This window comes from Pavona decussata, unplaced genomic scaffold (genome assembly GCF_977016875.1).
Source record: "Pavona decussata unplaced genomic scaffold, jaPavDecu1.1 SCAFFOLD_223, whole genome shotgun sequence".
Classification (NCBI taxonomy): domain Eukaryota; kingdom Metazoa; phylum Cnidaria; class Anthozoa; order Scleractinia; family Agariciidae; genus Pavona; species Pavona decussata.
Genome location: NW_028145628.1, coordinates 2,903,208 through 2,921,197, shown reverse-complemented (window position 1 = coordinate 2,921,197; position 17,990 = coordinate 2,903,208). Strand labels below are relative to the sequence as shown.

The 17,990-nt window shown below is 40.5% G+C and overlaps 1 protein-coding gene across 1 annotated transcript; it reads left to right on the top strand.

Annotated features, from left to right (window-relative positions):
- Positions 1–1,449: 1,449 nt before the first annotated feature.
- LOC146459180 (VWFA and cache domain-containing protein 1-like) lies at positions 1,450–17,371 on the top strand. The gene is made up of 17 exons (XM_085089900.1): positions 1,450–1,629; positions 2,610–2,790; positions 3,540–3,712; positions 4,023–4,277; positions 4,674–4,815; positions 5,405–5,679; positions 6,082–6,223; positions 7,424–7,739; positions 8,745–8,929; positions 9,681–9,776; positions 10,414–10,759; positions 11,438–11,744; positions 13,205–13,327; positions 13,863–14,113; positions 14,339–14,790; positions 15,017–15,328; positions 16,627–17,371. The coding sequence occupies exons 3-17, from the start codon at positions 3,680–3,682 to the stop codon at positions 16,815–16,817; spliced, it is 3,426 nt and encodes a 1,141-aa protein (XP_084946026.1). The 5' UTR covers positions 1,450–1,629; positions 2,610–2,790; positions 3,540–3,679; the 3' UTR covers positions 16,818–17,371.
- Positions 17,372–17,990: the final 619 nt, after the last annotated feature.

Sequence of the window (17,990 nt, the reverse complement as noted above, 5' to 3'; positions counted from 1 at the left end):
ACAGCGTTTATTACGTTCAGTTCTGACATAGAAGACACCACCGCAAAATTGCTATGGAGACTAAGCTAAGTGCTTTTAATTGGAATTCTATTAACAACTTAGATAACCCAGAAGAAAGCGTAAAACTGCTGAATGCAAGCCTATGGTCAATGTACAATGAGAGTTTCCCACTCATCCGGGTCAGAGTATCTTCCAGGGTCAGAGTATCTTCCAGGGACCCACCCTACATGTCAAACAGTAGCGACTGGTACCTTTACCCATAATTCTTAGCGTACAATAACCCTTAAAATGCTCACAAAAACGCACAGAAAAGTTCTAAAAACTTCAAACCTGACGGTGATCACACAAGGATGTTAACACAAGGACGAATTTTGCAAAAAAATTAGTGCTCTATATGCCAAGTGGCTGTGCTAGGTTCGCAAGGTATTGTGGTAAATGTACGACCGCCATTTTTTTTTCCGTACGGTGGATAGTGCCCGTGCATGAGCAGTTCAGGTTACCTGGTCTCATTTGGATGTACACGTGATGTAAGGTGCTTTTAATGGTAAACGAATTTTAGGTGTTCTTAAAGTTACCATTATCCTAACCTGCAATTAGGCTTTATTATCGTTTCTCTTGGTAAACCATTCTCGAGGAAAATGATTTTGGTATCCCCAGCTGAAAAACAAAGTCTTTTCCTGCCTTGTTGTTACCGCGAAGCCTCAGGCGGGTTCTCGTCGTGACTCGTTCCCAGGGCTCCCTCCTCGTGGGAGCAAGGTTGTCCCGCTTCGCACGAACGAGGAATAGGCTGGGTACCTCCAGCATTTCGTTGGATACTGCAATGAGCATTTTATACCAAAATGAAATTCATCATGCCACTTGCCTTGAGAGTACCTTCAATGTTTGAAAATAACCTCCACAGGTCCTTACAAGATTCTACTGAAACGATCGAACTACTGCACAACGGTAGCTTTCCATTTTCTTTGTAAACTGCTGGATTTTTGGGCCTTTATCAGACCATATATGCTTATTCACTAGTATCTGTTTGATTCAAATACATGTGTTGAGAATATTTTGCTTATATACAATAAGAGGCTTAGTAGCGCTAATTTTTTTATTTTTATTTATTTTATTTATTTTTTTTTTTTTTGTATGGTTACTGAGAGATGAAATACTGTTTGCAGTGTTATTTTTACTACAAAATTCCAACAAGGAGACCTTGCATTTCGGCCTGCAAGTTTTAACCATTCAAAGCGCATGCTCAAAGCCGCACGCTATGGCTCGCTCACAGTCAAGAGCCAATCAGAATTGGCTTCAGAAATAATTATAGTCTCGCGCGCATCTGAATTATCTTTTTATGTAATTAGAAACTGCACCCTTCTGTGACGCAAAAATGGATCTTTCGGGCCCTAAGAGGATGAAAAGGGAACAACTTTGTAATTTAAAATCTGCAAAATGGTGGCATACTTGAGGGTCGTCTTTCTATTTCTTTTGGTGACCCTGTCTTTACAAGATGATCCTGCCAGACTTCAACACAGAGTTAAACGTACAAAAACAGCTAGCGCTGACTATAACGATCTTCTTGGGACATTTGATGATGATTTGAAAAATGATCTCGGTAATCTTGCCATTGGGACTAAAAGCTTTCAGGTAAGAATTGCGGCCTAGTTAGTTCACTTGATAGGCGCCAGACTGCAGAACGAGAGGCATTGGTTCCAATCGATATCCCTGATGGATAAAACACTCAGGGTTTTAAGAAAACCTGCTTGCGAAGATGTTGTCATTTCTATGACATGAAAATGCTAAGAACCTCGCGTGGTCCAAATGATTGTAAAAAAAAGAGGACTTATAAGAATTCTAACTGTCAAAGCTGATGTCCATCCCCATTCTTATCCTTGTTGACTCTAAAGCGCCATGACACTTCGTTGATATGCGCGCTGTATAATAAGCAAATTCATCCCTGTGAACCACTTGGAGAGAGACTGCTAGGCTTTGCCTAATTTTGTTGAAATTGTATATTTTATGTAATTAAGCAGTCAATTGAACTGTTAAGTGCTTAAATCAAGTATTTGTGCACTTATAAGTAAATGAGTCCGATTCTTTACTCATTGCCTTCATGCCTGATTTGCGCTCTAACTCGCTTGAACTAAATACTTTTTTAACGACTAAATCGATTTAGCCTGGATTCACACACTGGGGACGTAGGAAACGAGAAAACATTGTTTACCCAAAACGAAAACTCCTAAATATTTCTTGCGCAAAATGTTTTTGAAAAGAATGAGAGACTATTTTGGTTTCTCGGAAGCAAGAAATGTTCCCGCGATCAATATTTCATGCGTTCACAAACAGAGAAACGTTTTTGAAACAACACTTACACTTCACCGCGACAATGTTTCTGTAGCATATGTTTCGTCGTTTAGAGGACTCCTTGCGACCTTCCGACAGAGACCTTATCCACAAGAACCAAAATATGTTCATCTTTGTGTTTGGTCTTGCGCTAATACTTTTGCTCGTGTAAAGCCAGTATCTTCAGTTACATAAAGGATGTTTTGAGTACACAGTATACTTGCGCCTGTGCTCAAGAGCAGCTAGTGAAAACCACGCCTCAGTGTTGATTTTGAATTTTGTAGGACCAAATAGGAAAGGAGAGAGAAAAATTGGTTAGCGAGGGCGGATATCTTCAAAATAACCAGATCATAACTGAGCTCAACAAGAAATTGTCCCAGCGATTAAAGGACAAGATTTCGGCAGTGAATAATATCGTCACTGAAGTGATAAATGCTGTCATCTCTGGACAAACAGCCGCTGAAGGTAGGAAGAGGGAATGAAAAAGAACGTATAACTGAAAAAGGGAGGGTAAGAGGTTGAGCTATGGAGTGCAGTGACAGGTCTAGGTAAGGGGCCTGGAGGAACGACGCGCCCCTTATTTTTGGACCAAAACGGAGGCCCTTAAGGACAAGGCGCTGAGAAGCTGGAATCCAAAAAAAAAAAGAAAATTATAGGAGACCACGCATTTAATTTCTGAAAGAATTAAGCTTCAGTTTGGTGGAAAAGGCAGAGATTGTTATGTAATTTTAAAATTTTTAGAATTATTGTTGAAAAATACCTGCTTTCCCCCAATTTTCTTTTTGGATTTCCATAGCCCTTGCTATGATCTGCTAATTTTCCGTAGTCATAAACGACGTGTTAAAACCTCTGCATTAGGAGGCACCGTGCTTAAAACTCGTTCAGAAGTTCTGAAAGCAGGCACAGAGTTTAGTGATCAGGTCTGGAAAAGGGGATTGAGGAATTACATATTTTGGTCTGCAATATAGAGTAGGGTATGGAAAAACAAGTGACAAGTAACCCCCCACCGAGGAGTCGGGGTAATACACCTAGTTGATACTCAGGTTTATTTGAATCTTTAACAAAGCGATCTTTTCTATTCGCAAAAATGCTCATAAAGCCAAGAAGCCACTTGCAGAAGCAGACAAAGTTCACCCAAATAGTTATAGGAATGCGGCTTTCTGGTGATCCTAAGAAAATCAGTTTACTAAGAATCTCAACTGTTCATTTTACAGATTACCATGAATGCTGTTATTTGCCTGATGACTACAAGTTCACTTACGATCCTCGCTTTAAAGACACTATCACCTTTGAAGTATTTTGTCAACAGCGAGCACCAAGCCATTTACAACAAGAGCAGCTTGACTTGAAAGAAATGAAAACAGCGTTTGACAAAAACATGAAAAAGGTATGTTTAACAAAAACAGAGTATAAGCGCAGTATTCGGTATTTTGTAGCTCGTTTCCTCGCCGTTGTATTTGAAACAGATTACGAGCAGTCCCTTAATGGATAGCAAACCACGCGAACGCGCGGGTAAATTGTTTTCCGCGAGGATACACGAAGCGCGTCGTCTCAACTCGCGGGTGAAACTTTTCGCGCCCGCTTTCGCGGTTTGCTCGTGTATCCGTAGAAGAAGTAAAGGGCTCCTCACAGTCTATATCTGAAGGTTTGCGCTATTTGAAGACAGTGTAATAAGGTTAACATCTTAGTTTGATTAGTCCTCACTAAAGGTAAGATGGCAGTACTTTGGGTCAGCGGAAGGCATTCTCACCGGATATCCAGCTGCTAAAGCGTCAGATTGTGACGGCTATGACAATAGACTAAGACCCTGGTACGTTGCCACGGCAACACCGGAGCCTAAGAACATTATGATTCTTCTGGACTGTAGCACTTCAATGGGTGCTGATAAAAGCTTGGAATACGCTAAAGAGTCCGCAAAGGTGGTGTTAGGCACTCTTAACCCTCTTGATAAGGTAAGAGGAGATAACATTGATTGATTGATTGATTGATTGATTGATTGATTGATTGATTGATTGATTGATTGATTGATTCATGACTCATTATGTGCTGATAATTTTATTCTTACAGCTTTAGCGTTAGTATTAATTTCTATTTTATAAACCGACGCTCCCACAAGCTTTGTAGCTTTAAAAATTATCGTGTTTAGATAGAGGTTATTCACTCATCCATTTGATAACCCTGAATAGTCATTTTATAGCTCAAGCAACTCTGCAAACAAAGGATGGTAAGCCCGTGCGGAGGCCCTCCTTGTGCGGTGCCTCGTCCTTCTCAGTATCCCGGTAGCGCATTTGAAATTATCAATTATTGTTATCTTTCGTAAAAACAACTTATAATTTAATATATTTTAGGTATCAGTCATCCTTTTTAACGCTTCAACATATCTTCCTGGAGACCAAAACACGCATAAGTGTTACAGTTCAACAATGGCCTTTGCTGGACTGCTCAACATAAAGAATTTCAAGTCTTTTGTCGACAGCGCCAAACCAAAAGGTCAGAAAACGACATGCGTATTACATCTTTTGGCTAATAATAGAAATATTAATAAAATCATTACTCTTTCAATCAGAAACCTTCCAGGTATAACGAAATTTCACAGAATCATAGTAGGTATTCCAATACAAGAAACTGGCAGTGATTGCGGTGATGTCAAATGGGTAGCTATATAGATAACCAACCATTTAGGTGGCGGTAAACGAGAATTTGAATGGAATGTTAAGAGGTTTAAAGAAGGTTTAAAAGAAAGAAAATTAGTTTTGGAACACCAACACACAGTTGCCCCCAGCCCAAGAGCACAAATGTTTCTTATTTCACCAAATTTTAGTACTCTTTTGAGAAAAACAATCTCCTCCCAAATATACCTAAAAATCACCAAAAATTAACTTTACAAAACACCCCAAAACATTGATTTGTGTTTTGAGCATAGGGTGTTTGTATTGCTTGAAACGCGAACGAGATATTTTCATTAAACCGATTTTATTCGGCGTGAAAACGGCTTTCAGGTGTACCCCCGCCTTAATTAAAAACAGATTTGTGTTCAATATAACTGGCTAAAGTAATGTTTTGTATGTGTTTTTATCAGGTGGTACTAGATACATCAAAGCTTTCAAAAAAGCTTTCGAGATTCTAAAGCATACCTTTAGTACTTCATCACAAGATATAGTGTCCAGGCCCTCGATGATTCTGCTACTCACGGACGATGGTCCCGAGAAAAACGGACTCAAAGAGTTAGTGATTGGTGCAGTAAAAGAGGAGTTCCAGAAGTTTAGAACGGAATTTAGTAAAACCAGTTTGAAACTGCTGGTATTGAATTTTGGAAAAGACAAGACATTTTTCGATCAACTTGCTGATGCTACGGTAAGGAATGATAGATACTACATTCACAAAAGCAGACAAAAAGAATTACAACAGACCAACAAACAGTTAGATAAATAGGTAGAGACACAAACAGACAGATAGACAGACAGATGGACAGACAGACAGACAGATGGACAGAGAGACAGACAGAGTTCGTGGCACGCAGAAAGGCAGAATATAGGTGGACAAACACACAGAGTTACAGCAGACCATCAAACAAGTAGACAAGTCAACAAAAACACAAACAGGTGCATGGATAGACAGACAGGGTTAACAACAGAAAGGCTGAATGGTTACAACAGACCACCAGACAGGCAGACATTAGTGGATACCTCCAAGATCCATGATTTTTAGCTCTTATTGTTAAATCAAATATTTACATACAAGTCTGCTGTTCTACAGAATGGAATATCAATGTCGGCCCAAGAAAAGTCTGATACCCACTCCAGGCTTAAACCCTACTTCGACTATCTGATGAAAGTTACGCCACCCGTTAAAAGCAAGGTCGTGTTCTCCCCGCCTTATGTGGACGCATTTGGAGCAGGTATGAATGTCTCATTCAGAGAACAATACAATTGAAGTACTGGGTGCATAACCGATCTATGGTGCACAATCAAAAAGTCTGGCGAATCTGAGCTAAAACAACAAAAAATGATCTAAAATGCACCAAGCTTGGTTAAGCACCGAGCCCTTCTGTTGATAACGTAATGTTTAAAAAACGAGCAGGAGTGTTTTATCGGGCTTAAAACCACGAGGCGCAGCCGAGTGGTTTTAGACCCGATAAAACACGTGTTGCGAGTTTTTTGAACGGCTTCAAAAACATTCCTGGAAAAGCGTGTGTCAATAGACTTCATAACAATTATGCCTTTGTGAACGTTGGAAATTAGCATACAAGAAATTTAAAACACCGCATACTAATGAGGAGTGTTTTATCAGCTGCTAAAACACCGCATACCAATAAAGAGGAGGTTTATCGATATAAAGTCACTGCACGTGATGCATTATCGACTATTCGATATGTCAATGGGCTTGTGAATTAATTATTAATGAGTTTTTGAAGGAACAGTAAAACGACCACCCAATAAGAAGGATTTCGTTAGTCGTGAGCCTAGGGCAAAAAAAACTAGTTACCTGGACATCCGAATCGTAGAACCATAACTTTCCATACAACGGCCGCTGATGCTCTAACTACTATACCTCCTTCCCAGAAGCTCTTTGGCCTCGCCACGCATTCCTCATGGAGGAGGAATGCGTGACGAGCCCAAAGAGCGTCTGATAGGAGGCTACTAACTCCTGAACCATAGGGTAAATTCTTGTTCCATGCTTGTTGACTGATGCATGCTACCGATATCTCTCTTATCTCTGTAACTTAGTTAAACACTGAGGCTTTGATATTGGAACAGTAAATTGTTTCTTAAGTCACCATTTAATAAGAAGAATTTCGGTAGTCGTGAAGATGAAGCAAAACAAACTAGTCACAATACCTGGGCGTCTGAATCGTGTGATACACTGGCCGCATACTCTAACTACTATACCTCCTTCCCAGAGGCTCTTTGGGCTCGTCACGCATTCCTCATGGGGGAGGAATGCGTGACGAGCCCAAAGAGCGTCTGATAGGAGGCTACTAACTCCTGAACCATAGGGTAAATTCTTGTTCCATGCTTGTTGACTGGTGGATGCTACCGATATCTCTCTTATATTTATAAGAGTTAAAAAAAAGACGTTCATTTGTTTTCCTTGTCAGGTTTCATGGTAACAGCAGCGTGTGCAGTTATTGATGACAAAAACAAGTTTCGAGGGGTGGTAGGTGTGGATATTCTCATGACCGATCTGGTATCAGATGTTCAATATTTCAGACGAGGCAGCCTTAAGTCCTATGCTTTTATGTTTCATGCTGAAACCGGAGTTACACTGAGTCACCCTAAACTTCCTTCCCCGGAAACTATCACTGAAGATCCTGATGCCGTAAATATTTTGGAGCTGGAACATGGAGAGGAGTTCAGAGAGTTGTTTTATGAGGTTCAGAAGACAGCTTTGGCTAAGAAGCTAGAACGTTCAACGTAAGTCTTCTTCTGTAAAAATATAGATAGAATTGCGTTTACGGCAAACGTAAGATTCGCGTTTATGTTTTCTTGACAAATGAGAACATAGATGGGAATAGTGCAAAATTATTCTGGCCTTTGATGCTAACTCGAAACTATTCAATTTTACTGAAAACAGCGAGCGGCAAATGTAGGATAAACATGGTCACGTGATCATTTCTGCAGTTTGTCGTAAACGTGTTTCTAAATCTCTCAAGTATTATTACTCAAAAATGAATAAATTATCCTTATCCTATTCTTGGCTCAAACCTGATTAGTTAGAATTCTGGGTAACTTAGATATAGGCAAGTAAAATTAAGAGTTGAACCCTTGATTTTGGCACACCAATGATAATTTTGGATGCAGTTATCTTTTAATCCCTTCAGTACAAAATAAAAAAGGAGACGTCATCTCACGTCATGTGACGTCATCAGTGCATGTTAAGTGCAAACCTGAAATAAAATTCTTTGGCTATGGACGCAATTTATAGTGCGCGCCAAGTCTCAGAGTTAACGATTCTATCATAGCCTTTTTTAATTAAATATACTACTGATTGAAGTTTCTGAGGTTTCCACAGAAGATCAAAAAAGTATTCAAATGAAGTTACATTACATAAGTACAATTTTAATTCTGACTCTACATTTAGACATCGATATTTTGAGGTGCATTTTTTCGGGACGTATTCTGTGTATTCTGAAAAAGGAAATCGCTGAAAAATCTATGTTGTATCTGTTGCCTGGTAACGAAAAAAATACCCAAATGACCAAAGTAAAAGAATTGAATTCTTATTAATGTTTAGAAGAAGAATATATTTAATGGAGCTTTAATTCTCAGTGACTCTAGGCAAGATATAGTGCTGAACTTCAAATGCATGTTTTCTTCTACGGACAGTTTAACAGTTGGATCAGGTCAAAACATAATATTTAAGGTGGTCTGTAAATGATAAGCAATTAAAAGCAATATAATGCGATTTTATGTTTTTAGCAAGGTTATCAAAGGTAGACAGCATTCCATTGCCGTAGGAGGTACGTTAGGAGATGGCGTCAAAGTTGAACAAGTTAACTACAAATATACCTGCCAGCCACTTGATACCACAGGCAGAGAATACATCACGTGTATTGCCATCAAAGAGAGGGATGCAGACGATCGATTTGCTACTTCTCAGATACGTAAGTTATACTGAATCACTTATCTATTTCCCTATATTGTATTGTATAATTTTCGTTTCCTATATTATATTGTATTGTAGTTTTCTTTTCCCTTTTCTGCTTATGAAAGTCTTGGTGTATTTATCTTTTTGCTCCCACCCGACTCGATTAGCTTATCTACTTTCGGGTGGTAACTGTATACTGTACTTCAATTTTTTGTTAATATTATAATAAATGATTATGAAATGAATTGAATTGGCCCTTTGCATCTAACGGTCACATCGTAAAGAATACGCCAAGCTGGAGAACAAGTTGTGCACTGGGACATCGAAAACAAAGCGACTTATACCAGTCAAACTTGAATTTTCTTTGTTTTGGATGTCCCAGGGCGAAGCTTGCTCTCCAGCACGATAGATTATGGACCATGTGACCGTTAGCTGCAAAGGGCCCATTATTTCATATATTCAATCTCAGAGCCCCCGAGTAATGAGCACGCTTGGGTTTTTAGTGAGAACTAGTTTTGCGACCATTTTTTCCAAGAATTTCAACTCACAATCGATGAATGAGACTAAAATAACGTCATGAAATACATATTACGTCATAATCGTCTAGATGAACAAAAATCATTGGCTGCCGGAAGGAGCTTTGCGTCAATGAACGAGCGCATTTTTAATTGATTAATTAGTTTGTTAAAATCGGTATCCTTGGCTCATTTGTGTTATAACGGACCAACAATATTCACTTGCTAAAGTTTTACTTTTTCATTATGCAGTGGCTAATGCTGGATCTCATCCAATCACATATCACCGCATGGACGTGTTACCAGAGGCTACAACTTGTTATCATACGGACACTTTGTCTTATGCAGGTAATAACGAGATTTTAATGCACCCGTATTGTTCGGAAGTGGAATATATGATATATATTGTAACCGCAGTTCAATAACTTAATTTAAGCTTCAATGTGTTTGGCACAGTGGTGCCGGTTGGCTATTTGCAGGGCGTGGCCTTGGATTTGCAAACAGGGCTACCGTGAAACCAATGTTAATATAGGAGAATGGTTATGAAGCCAAACAAGTTTCTTTTTATATGTTTATGTTAACATTTTTGGCCTTGACCGTGCACAAACCACAATAGATTTTGAAATGTGCTGGAGCAACTGGCCAATAAAAAAGTTTCTGTTAAAATATTCAGCTGTAGTGTGAACGTTAAAACAAAGGATTGTGCAAGGTCGCGGCCCTTCCAGCATCATTGTTATCACTTTTGAGCATGGCAAGGTTTCATAACCAGTCCCTCAATTAACAATGGTGAGACAAAGTGGTCGGAGTGGGACTTGAAACTGGGACCTCCGGATTACAAGTCCGGCGCCCCTAACCACTAGACCACGGCGTCTCCCTCCCTTCAAGCCCGAAAAGTTGCGTACATAACTTGCCACTGATCTATTCAGACCTTGCTAAGTACGTTTGTCGGCGAACTTGGAATTAACCTTGCTTGTGTTTCTTCTAGATCGCTCAGTGATTAAACTGAGCGGTAATGCATTTGTTGACCCCGCTGGATATTTTGAAGAAGAAGAAAACCCAGGAGCCATTCGACGCTATATCAAGCAACTTCATGACGAAATCCACAATTTCCAGATGCACAAAGATAAAACCGCGGCGATTCGTCGGAATGTGCCAACCACAGCAGCTGTGACATCTTATTTGGACAGGATCGTCTGGGGATCTGGATCCACAAAATTCAAACAATACAACACAAGATTCGTGCGTCGTTTCGTCGCAACTTACACTGGTGTCTTGCGCATGTTCCCAGGCGCTCCCCTACCAACAAATTTTGATCATGTTACTCGACCGTGGTAAGCTGGACGCTAACCACTGATCTGTTTACAACACTACGCAAAATCTTACTTTACTATCACATAATTTTTGACGATATTCACTTTTAAACTTAGATACCATTGTCGACTCAAGTAAACTAAGAATGAAAAGCTAGAACGTGGTTCTTCACGCTGGGACCCGTTTGAATGTCGCGGTGCCGGGTCCGAAAAGTACTTTATGGCTCAAGGCTCCTCCACATTTCATTTTTAGAGAGTCGGATAGTTTAAGATTAAAATCTTTATTTCTGTGGTATCAAAAGAGACTATATGGAGGGGGTTTATGATTGTGCACTTATATATCGCAATAATCTAAGTAATGCCCTTTATACGTATACCACTTGGTCGAGGTTAGTTGTAGCCCAATGGTATTTTCTTGAGAGAGTGGTGTTTGAGAAGGGAAAGGTTCTGTTTTATTAGCATTTTATTTCGGGGGTAAGAAGGGGGTATTCAGTTGCCTTTATGCCAATATTAGATCCCCTTGGTCATCTTTTCACCTTTTGCTTGATAAAAGAAAAGGCTTTTAGGCCAGGGAAGGGTGAAGGTTTAGTTTTATAGCCAATTAGTACTTTGGGGTGGAATAAACTTTGCCGGGTCATTCCTTCGCTGGTGATATGAGGGTGCGAGTAACCCCCATTTAAGACCTTTCCTTATGCTTAGGTTCATTAGCGCTGTTGCTAATGATGGAAACATCACATTGACTCATCCTTACCTTGACCCACTTGGCGCTGGATTTATTGTGTCAGTCAGTCATACCGTAACAATGGACGCAGCAGTCGGAAACGATCATAAAACGTACGCTGTTGTTGGAGGAGATCTCACCATTTCAAGTCTTGGTGCTTCCTTGGTAGAGAAGATGGGAGAAAAATGCCGTCATCACGAAAAGTTACAGTGTTTTCTGATGGACACAAGCGGTTACATCATTTACCATCCGAACTTTGAAAATGCTTACAATGTTTCAGACAAGGTAGGTACCGATAAGCGTCACTAAGCCTTGCCCCTGGATAAATGAGGGAGTATTCAAGTTTAGGCCTCAATTAGGTGAAGGCTGAAAGAGTGGGCTTTATAGAGGGACAGTCTGAGACTCCAACTTGCTTTTGTAAAATTCTATTGTCGGCAACCCATCATCAAGATGTTGATGGTGATGACGATGATGATGATGATGATGATGATGATGATGATGATGATGATGATAATGATGATGATGATGATGATTAACAACCACAACTACAAGTACATAAAAGTATAAAAATTGGCCATTAACTCCGCCCTTCACTTTTGCCCTTCTGCTTGCCTCCCATATCACTATTTTAAATGGATAAGGGTGTTAGTTAATGAAGAAACTGTGGTGTGTCGGTGGAGAGTGGAAAAGAAAGACTTGGATTTATCAACAAAGTTGATAGGGTCATTTGGCCACGTACCGTAAAGAGATTTGAGCGTTCACTTAGCCCTTCGTCAGAGCGAATCAAGAAATTGTGGGTGAAAAGCTGCCATGTGCTTCATGGCAGAGTATGGCATTTCGTGGTAACATAGAACGTCGGAAACTCTTAGAGCAAAAATTCATCTCCCAAATCAGTGCTCTTAATCCCCATGGAATCAACGAACGCTTTTCATTCGGATTATTTATTTCTGTTTTCCACGTTACAATGCTCTCACTAATAGCGTAGCTCCCAGCTCGCTATCCTGAGTAAACCATACACCATTCACAATTCCTTGATTCACTCTGACGAAGGGCTAGCGCTCGAGACCTCAAGACTCGAATCCCTTTACGGTGGCAAATTACCTTATCAACTCTGTTGATAAAAGCAAACATTTGTTATTAATTTTTCAGCCTCATTCTGCCTGAGCTGTAGTACGAGCATCCCTTTCCAAGGTTAGGTGTTCCTAGGTGTTTCAGAACGACGTGTGGAAGTTTATTCCATTCCGCTACATTGGGCGTTTGTTCCGCGCGCACATGGTCCTTGCATTTTAACACTTTGAATTATACTAGTAGGTTGTGCATCATAATTACCTTCTGAACACTGAAGACCATACAAACTAAAACTCGATTTACAACAATGAGATTAACATTTTTAAATGTTAACATTAAAATCTTTTAAGCTCGGTCCATGCCACCTCCCTGAGTTTTGAAGGCTTTAATTTGTTTTCTAACATTTCGAAATGCATTTTTAATTAACTTACCATTTAAAGACAGGGTTCCAATCACGGGAGTTGCGCACCTCTAAATGAGAGTCTTAGGTTGAGTAGGGAGATGGAGGGGGGGGGAGGGGGGGGGGCAACACAGCTTTTACCCTATCCATAGAAACTTGCAATCCAAGACTAGTGCCCAAACTTGTTTCGTACCTGTTTATGAAAGACGGCCCCTTGTTGAAGTCTGAAAAGAAGAGGGGACTAGGGGCATCTTATCTTATTTCGTCATCATCTAAGGTTGTAGGTAAGCACGTTACTGAGATGAACGGTGCGATTGCGCAAGATCTCATCAAGAATGGTTTGATGAAAAGACGAGCATGCAAGAACTTCAACATCTTAAAAATTCAGCGATTTTACGAGGTAAGAAAGGACATCTTCCGCTCTTCACTCTTGGTAGAAAACACCAAGAAACAGCCACAAACCCGTTGACAGTGTTCTAAAGACCTACTCCTCAACCTTTTGAATTCGTCACTGAACACTTGATCGCAAAAAATGAGTTCTAAACGTAGTTTCTGAGATATTAAATTTCAAATTCCTCAAGTAGAGCCAAGATTCATCCCAACGGACGACCAATTATTACCCGCAATACTGCTGTCACCAGGTCACTTTGGCATCTTACTTTTTAGCTGCGATTGAAAAACTTGAAGTGAATCAATGGTAACTAAAATAGAACATGAATGGAAGGGTGGAAGAGTTTATACTCTTACCTTAATCCTTTCTTGTATCGTACAGTCAGAGCTTGGACGTCCTCGGTTAGACTTGCCACAAGTCGGCTTCTTTAAAAAGACGTGGAACATGGGCGACGAGCCTATGGACTCTATGAAAACGAAATAAAAGAAAGTTTAGACCACCCTACAGATGCCAGACTGATGGGTTCCCATTGATATTTTTGCAGGTTGACGTCAAAACTGAAACCTACAAAGGCAAAGAAAGCGGTAAAAATGGGGTTTGTGACGTTTATACCATTGCCAGAATTCCAGATACCAACGTTTTTGTTGTCAGAGTAAAGAGCGCAACTTGCTTAATCAGCGCAGCTAAGTGCCCATGTCAAGACATCTGCACTTCGGATGAAAAGGAAGCTTGTGAGTGTCCTTGTAAATCCCGCTTGGATTATGACGTCTGCAATGCTAACCTCACCGGTGGGCAGTAAGTAAAGAGACGCGTTGTTTCTGACATTCCTTTATGTTCTTTTTTAATGTTTTCAATTTTCCTCACAGTGGAACATGAGAACATGAGCGATATTTTCAATTTCCTGACAGTCCAACCGTATTTTCAGTCTTCATGCCATTTTCGAGACACCCTAGCGTGCGACACTCTTATCTCCTTTTTCAACTAAATTCCCATTCGTCAATGTCGCTCTTTTCCTTTCAGTGACATCCCAGTGTGCGCACAGCCCTCCCCTCCCGTGCCTCCTCGTAATCCTCTTCCAGAACACCCAGATGACCTCGGAGAGTGCATCAAAACAAACTGTGGAAAGCACAAGACTAGACTCGACTGCAATGAGAAATTCGGATGCATCTGGTGTCACAAGGACGCTTTAGATGGCTCACTGCTAAAGCATCCTCACTGCAGGAAAGATCGAGAATGTTACGGTGGAGAGCAGGGGAAACCCAATCCTTTCTTGCTTCCTTTCAAACCGAGAAAGCCGAACAAATACGTGAAGCTGTTCAGATTGCTTGGACTGGAATTCACGCTGAAGACTTTGATAACCATTGGCACTAGTGTCGTTGTTGGTTTATTGGCCCTTATTATCTTTATCTGGTGTCTATGCAAGAGGAGAAACAAATGGGAGTTGGATCTTGACGAAATTTTCGGAGAAACAGGTAAGGCTTACCCAACGATAAAGTTTCCTACACATATCTATTTAGTTAGAAGACTTTCAGTTCCCTCCATACTTTTGGAGCGAAATTTAAGAGGCACCTTATACGGTGAACCAGTAATTTTTCGCACACACTTTGGGAATAAATCCTTTTGCAGCGGGAGCTTTTTTATATTAGTTTGTTGATTTTTAACCCATATCGTTATGTGTTTTATCTGCCTCTGCAATAGATGTGGACATGATGGATATGAATATGATGGAAATGGACATGATGGACTACCCTGGCCAGCAACAGTCCACAATGCATATGGGGCAGAGGCATTCCACAATGCATATGGGACAAAGGCCATCCACAATGCAAATGGGGCACAGACAGTCGGCAATGCACATGGGACAGAGGCCATCCACAATGCAAATGGGGCACAGACAGTCTGCAATGCACATGGGACAGAGGCCATCCACAATGCAAATGGGGAACAGACAGTCTGCAATGCATATGGGGCAAAGACAATCTACCGTGCAGATGCAACTGAACGCTCCAGGTAAGGATTGACAACGGTCGTGATCTCCGGGAGCTGTCTGGCATTCTTTGTTGTAATTTGCAGATTGCATTTGGGTTATTGTAAGTAGGAAATATTGCAGTGCAATGAACTCAACCGGGGCCACCCAACATTGCATGATCAGCCAATCACAGGTCACGTTTACAACAAAGGAGTCTGGCTTTGGTAGTTTGTAAACCAATCAAAAACGAGAACATTTCTTTAAATTTCAAAGTGTCGGTTTTATCGGTGCCCCGGGTTGAGTTCGTTGCACTGTAAAGCGTTTAACGGTAAAATGGAGTGCGAGTGCATCTGACCGTAAACGACCGAGGGTGGAGGTGCCTACAAGGAAAGCGTCAAATCAATGTGTTTGACCTGTTGATTCAGGTCGGGCATTCAGTAGGGAATAGTTTTGCGAGTTGGTGTATACAATTATTCTTTAGAAGGTTTGATCAGCGAGAAGCCTCTGGTAACTGGATCTACATTCAATGCTATCAGCAGGATCGCTATCGCAACCACTTCAGTCAATTCGTCATAAATTAATGGCCTCTTTAGCATATCTGTAAATCAGTTTCATTGTCAACTTCGAGCCCCTTGCAATATAATCATGGTTCCTATGACCAGTAATATTGTATGCGACCAAACCGATAACTTCCGACCACAATCTCTGCAAAGAACATTTTCTCCTTGCTTACTCTGATGGATAACTTCCGCTCCGCTGAGGTTGTTGAAATATCAATTATCAGTAATGTCTACTCTTACGCAGCAAAACTTGTCTCGTATCCTTCTCTCCACTCAGGTGCTAACTCAGTTCGTAGCAAGAGTAGCGTCCATGTAATGGACGACTCTCATTCTATCCAGGGAGGACGGATGCTGCCGGTGACCCATGTGCGAATTTCCCTTTGCTGGTTCCTAGGAAGATCGTCCCAAAAAATGTCAGAGCTTAATCCAGTTTCTGTGACACGAAATGATTAGCAATACTCTACTCCAACCTGGGAAAAAAGGTGGTCTGTTGCAAGAGTTTTGTGTCCTCTGGTTTCCCAAACGATGATGATGACGTCCGCTCAGGCTGTAGAAACGTTATTCAATGTCACCTCAAACAGTCATTCTCAGGACTTCACTCACCGGGATAATCATGCTTTATCTACTAATTTGTTTGTAATTTTTATGTATCGTGTTATATGGTCATGAAGACAAAGCCTGTCGTTCAGGTGCCAACTACGCAACTTCCTAACTCCCCAAACGAAGGTCGATTATTTGCCTAACTGTTAATGTGTTTTTTGTTACTTTTTATCTACTAGCGGTACAGTACTCGATGCAAGCGATGTCCGGAATGTGGTCTCAACCGTTCGACCAATCACAGGTCATGAATTATGTTCCTCAAGTGAACACCATGCAAACACCAGGGGCTATGACCGGGATGAACTTCACGCCCAACCATAAGAGAGTGTCTTTCGCCACGAACATTCCCAACGATGCTAATGATTTTTAAGCATGTTTCTTTACCTTATTTTCCGTAAATCTTCTCTTTTTTACATCTTCTTCATACTCAGTTTGTGTTGAACTTGTTTATCATTATTTGCGCTAAAATTCTTTTAGAATACAGTGTGTGTATCTTTTGAACAATATTTTATTACCACCGAATTTAAGAGATATCTGCCACTCCTGAGTACCGAAACTCAAGTCTAGCATTTTATACCCGACACATTTTGATCGTGGCGACCCTTTATCTCTGATAATCTCTTTTTGCTTTCCGCCATCAGAGAGTTTTTCGGCAAAAGGTGAACGTTTTTCATCTACTTCGCATATTTTTCTTCGCTTGATAATGATTACTGAATGAAACCTTTCAGTTCGGTTAGTTCCCTTGTCCATTCGTCCATTCGTTTCCTTGTCCATTTGTCCATATGAATATGCTTTCCCTTTGCAAAAATAGGGTACGTTTCTTTCTTCAGTTAACGAAGAGAAAATTGTTTCACTGGCTGTTGTACTTTTATGATTTAATGTGCTGCGTCGTGATAATAAAGGATCCAATCAGAAGAAACAAGATGTCTTTGTGCGGCCCAAACTTTTAGGTAACATACATAATACGTTATTGCTATAATCGGAATGACATTCCACTAAATCCTTTAAAACGAGGTCTTAACCTTGCTCTCAAACTCACATCATCAGGCAAATTGTTCCACAATGTAGGTGCGGCATATTAGTCATATCATCTCATATCTTTCATATCATATCATATAAGTGGCATCATTTATTATTCTGTTCCCAGAAAAACTGCCAAAAAAGACTCTTGCGATCCCACCGCAAAACCTGAGGCTCAATGGCTGCTGAGTACAAAATTAAGGCTGTTGTTAGTAATACTTCACTTCCTCTCTGATACAACACAACGACTTACTCGCTCCTCAAATGCGGCAAGGCTGACAACAAAACAAAGCACAAAACGGCGGCCGCTTGAAATATCCAGCAGGAGTCGTATACACTTCCCTGAGACTTCGATAAAGGATTTCAAATAACATTATGTTTCATCCAAAGGTGAACGAACCTACCAAACACAGAACTTGCCTCGGACACGATCGTTTACTTATCGTGTTGTTCGTGAAGGTTTGACGTCATAGGATCATACTTGAAAGCGAGGCAAATTTGCGTCCGCTCGCTACAGAGATTA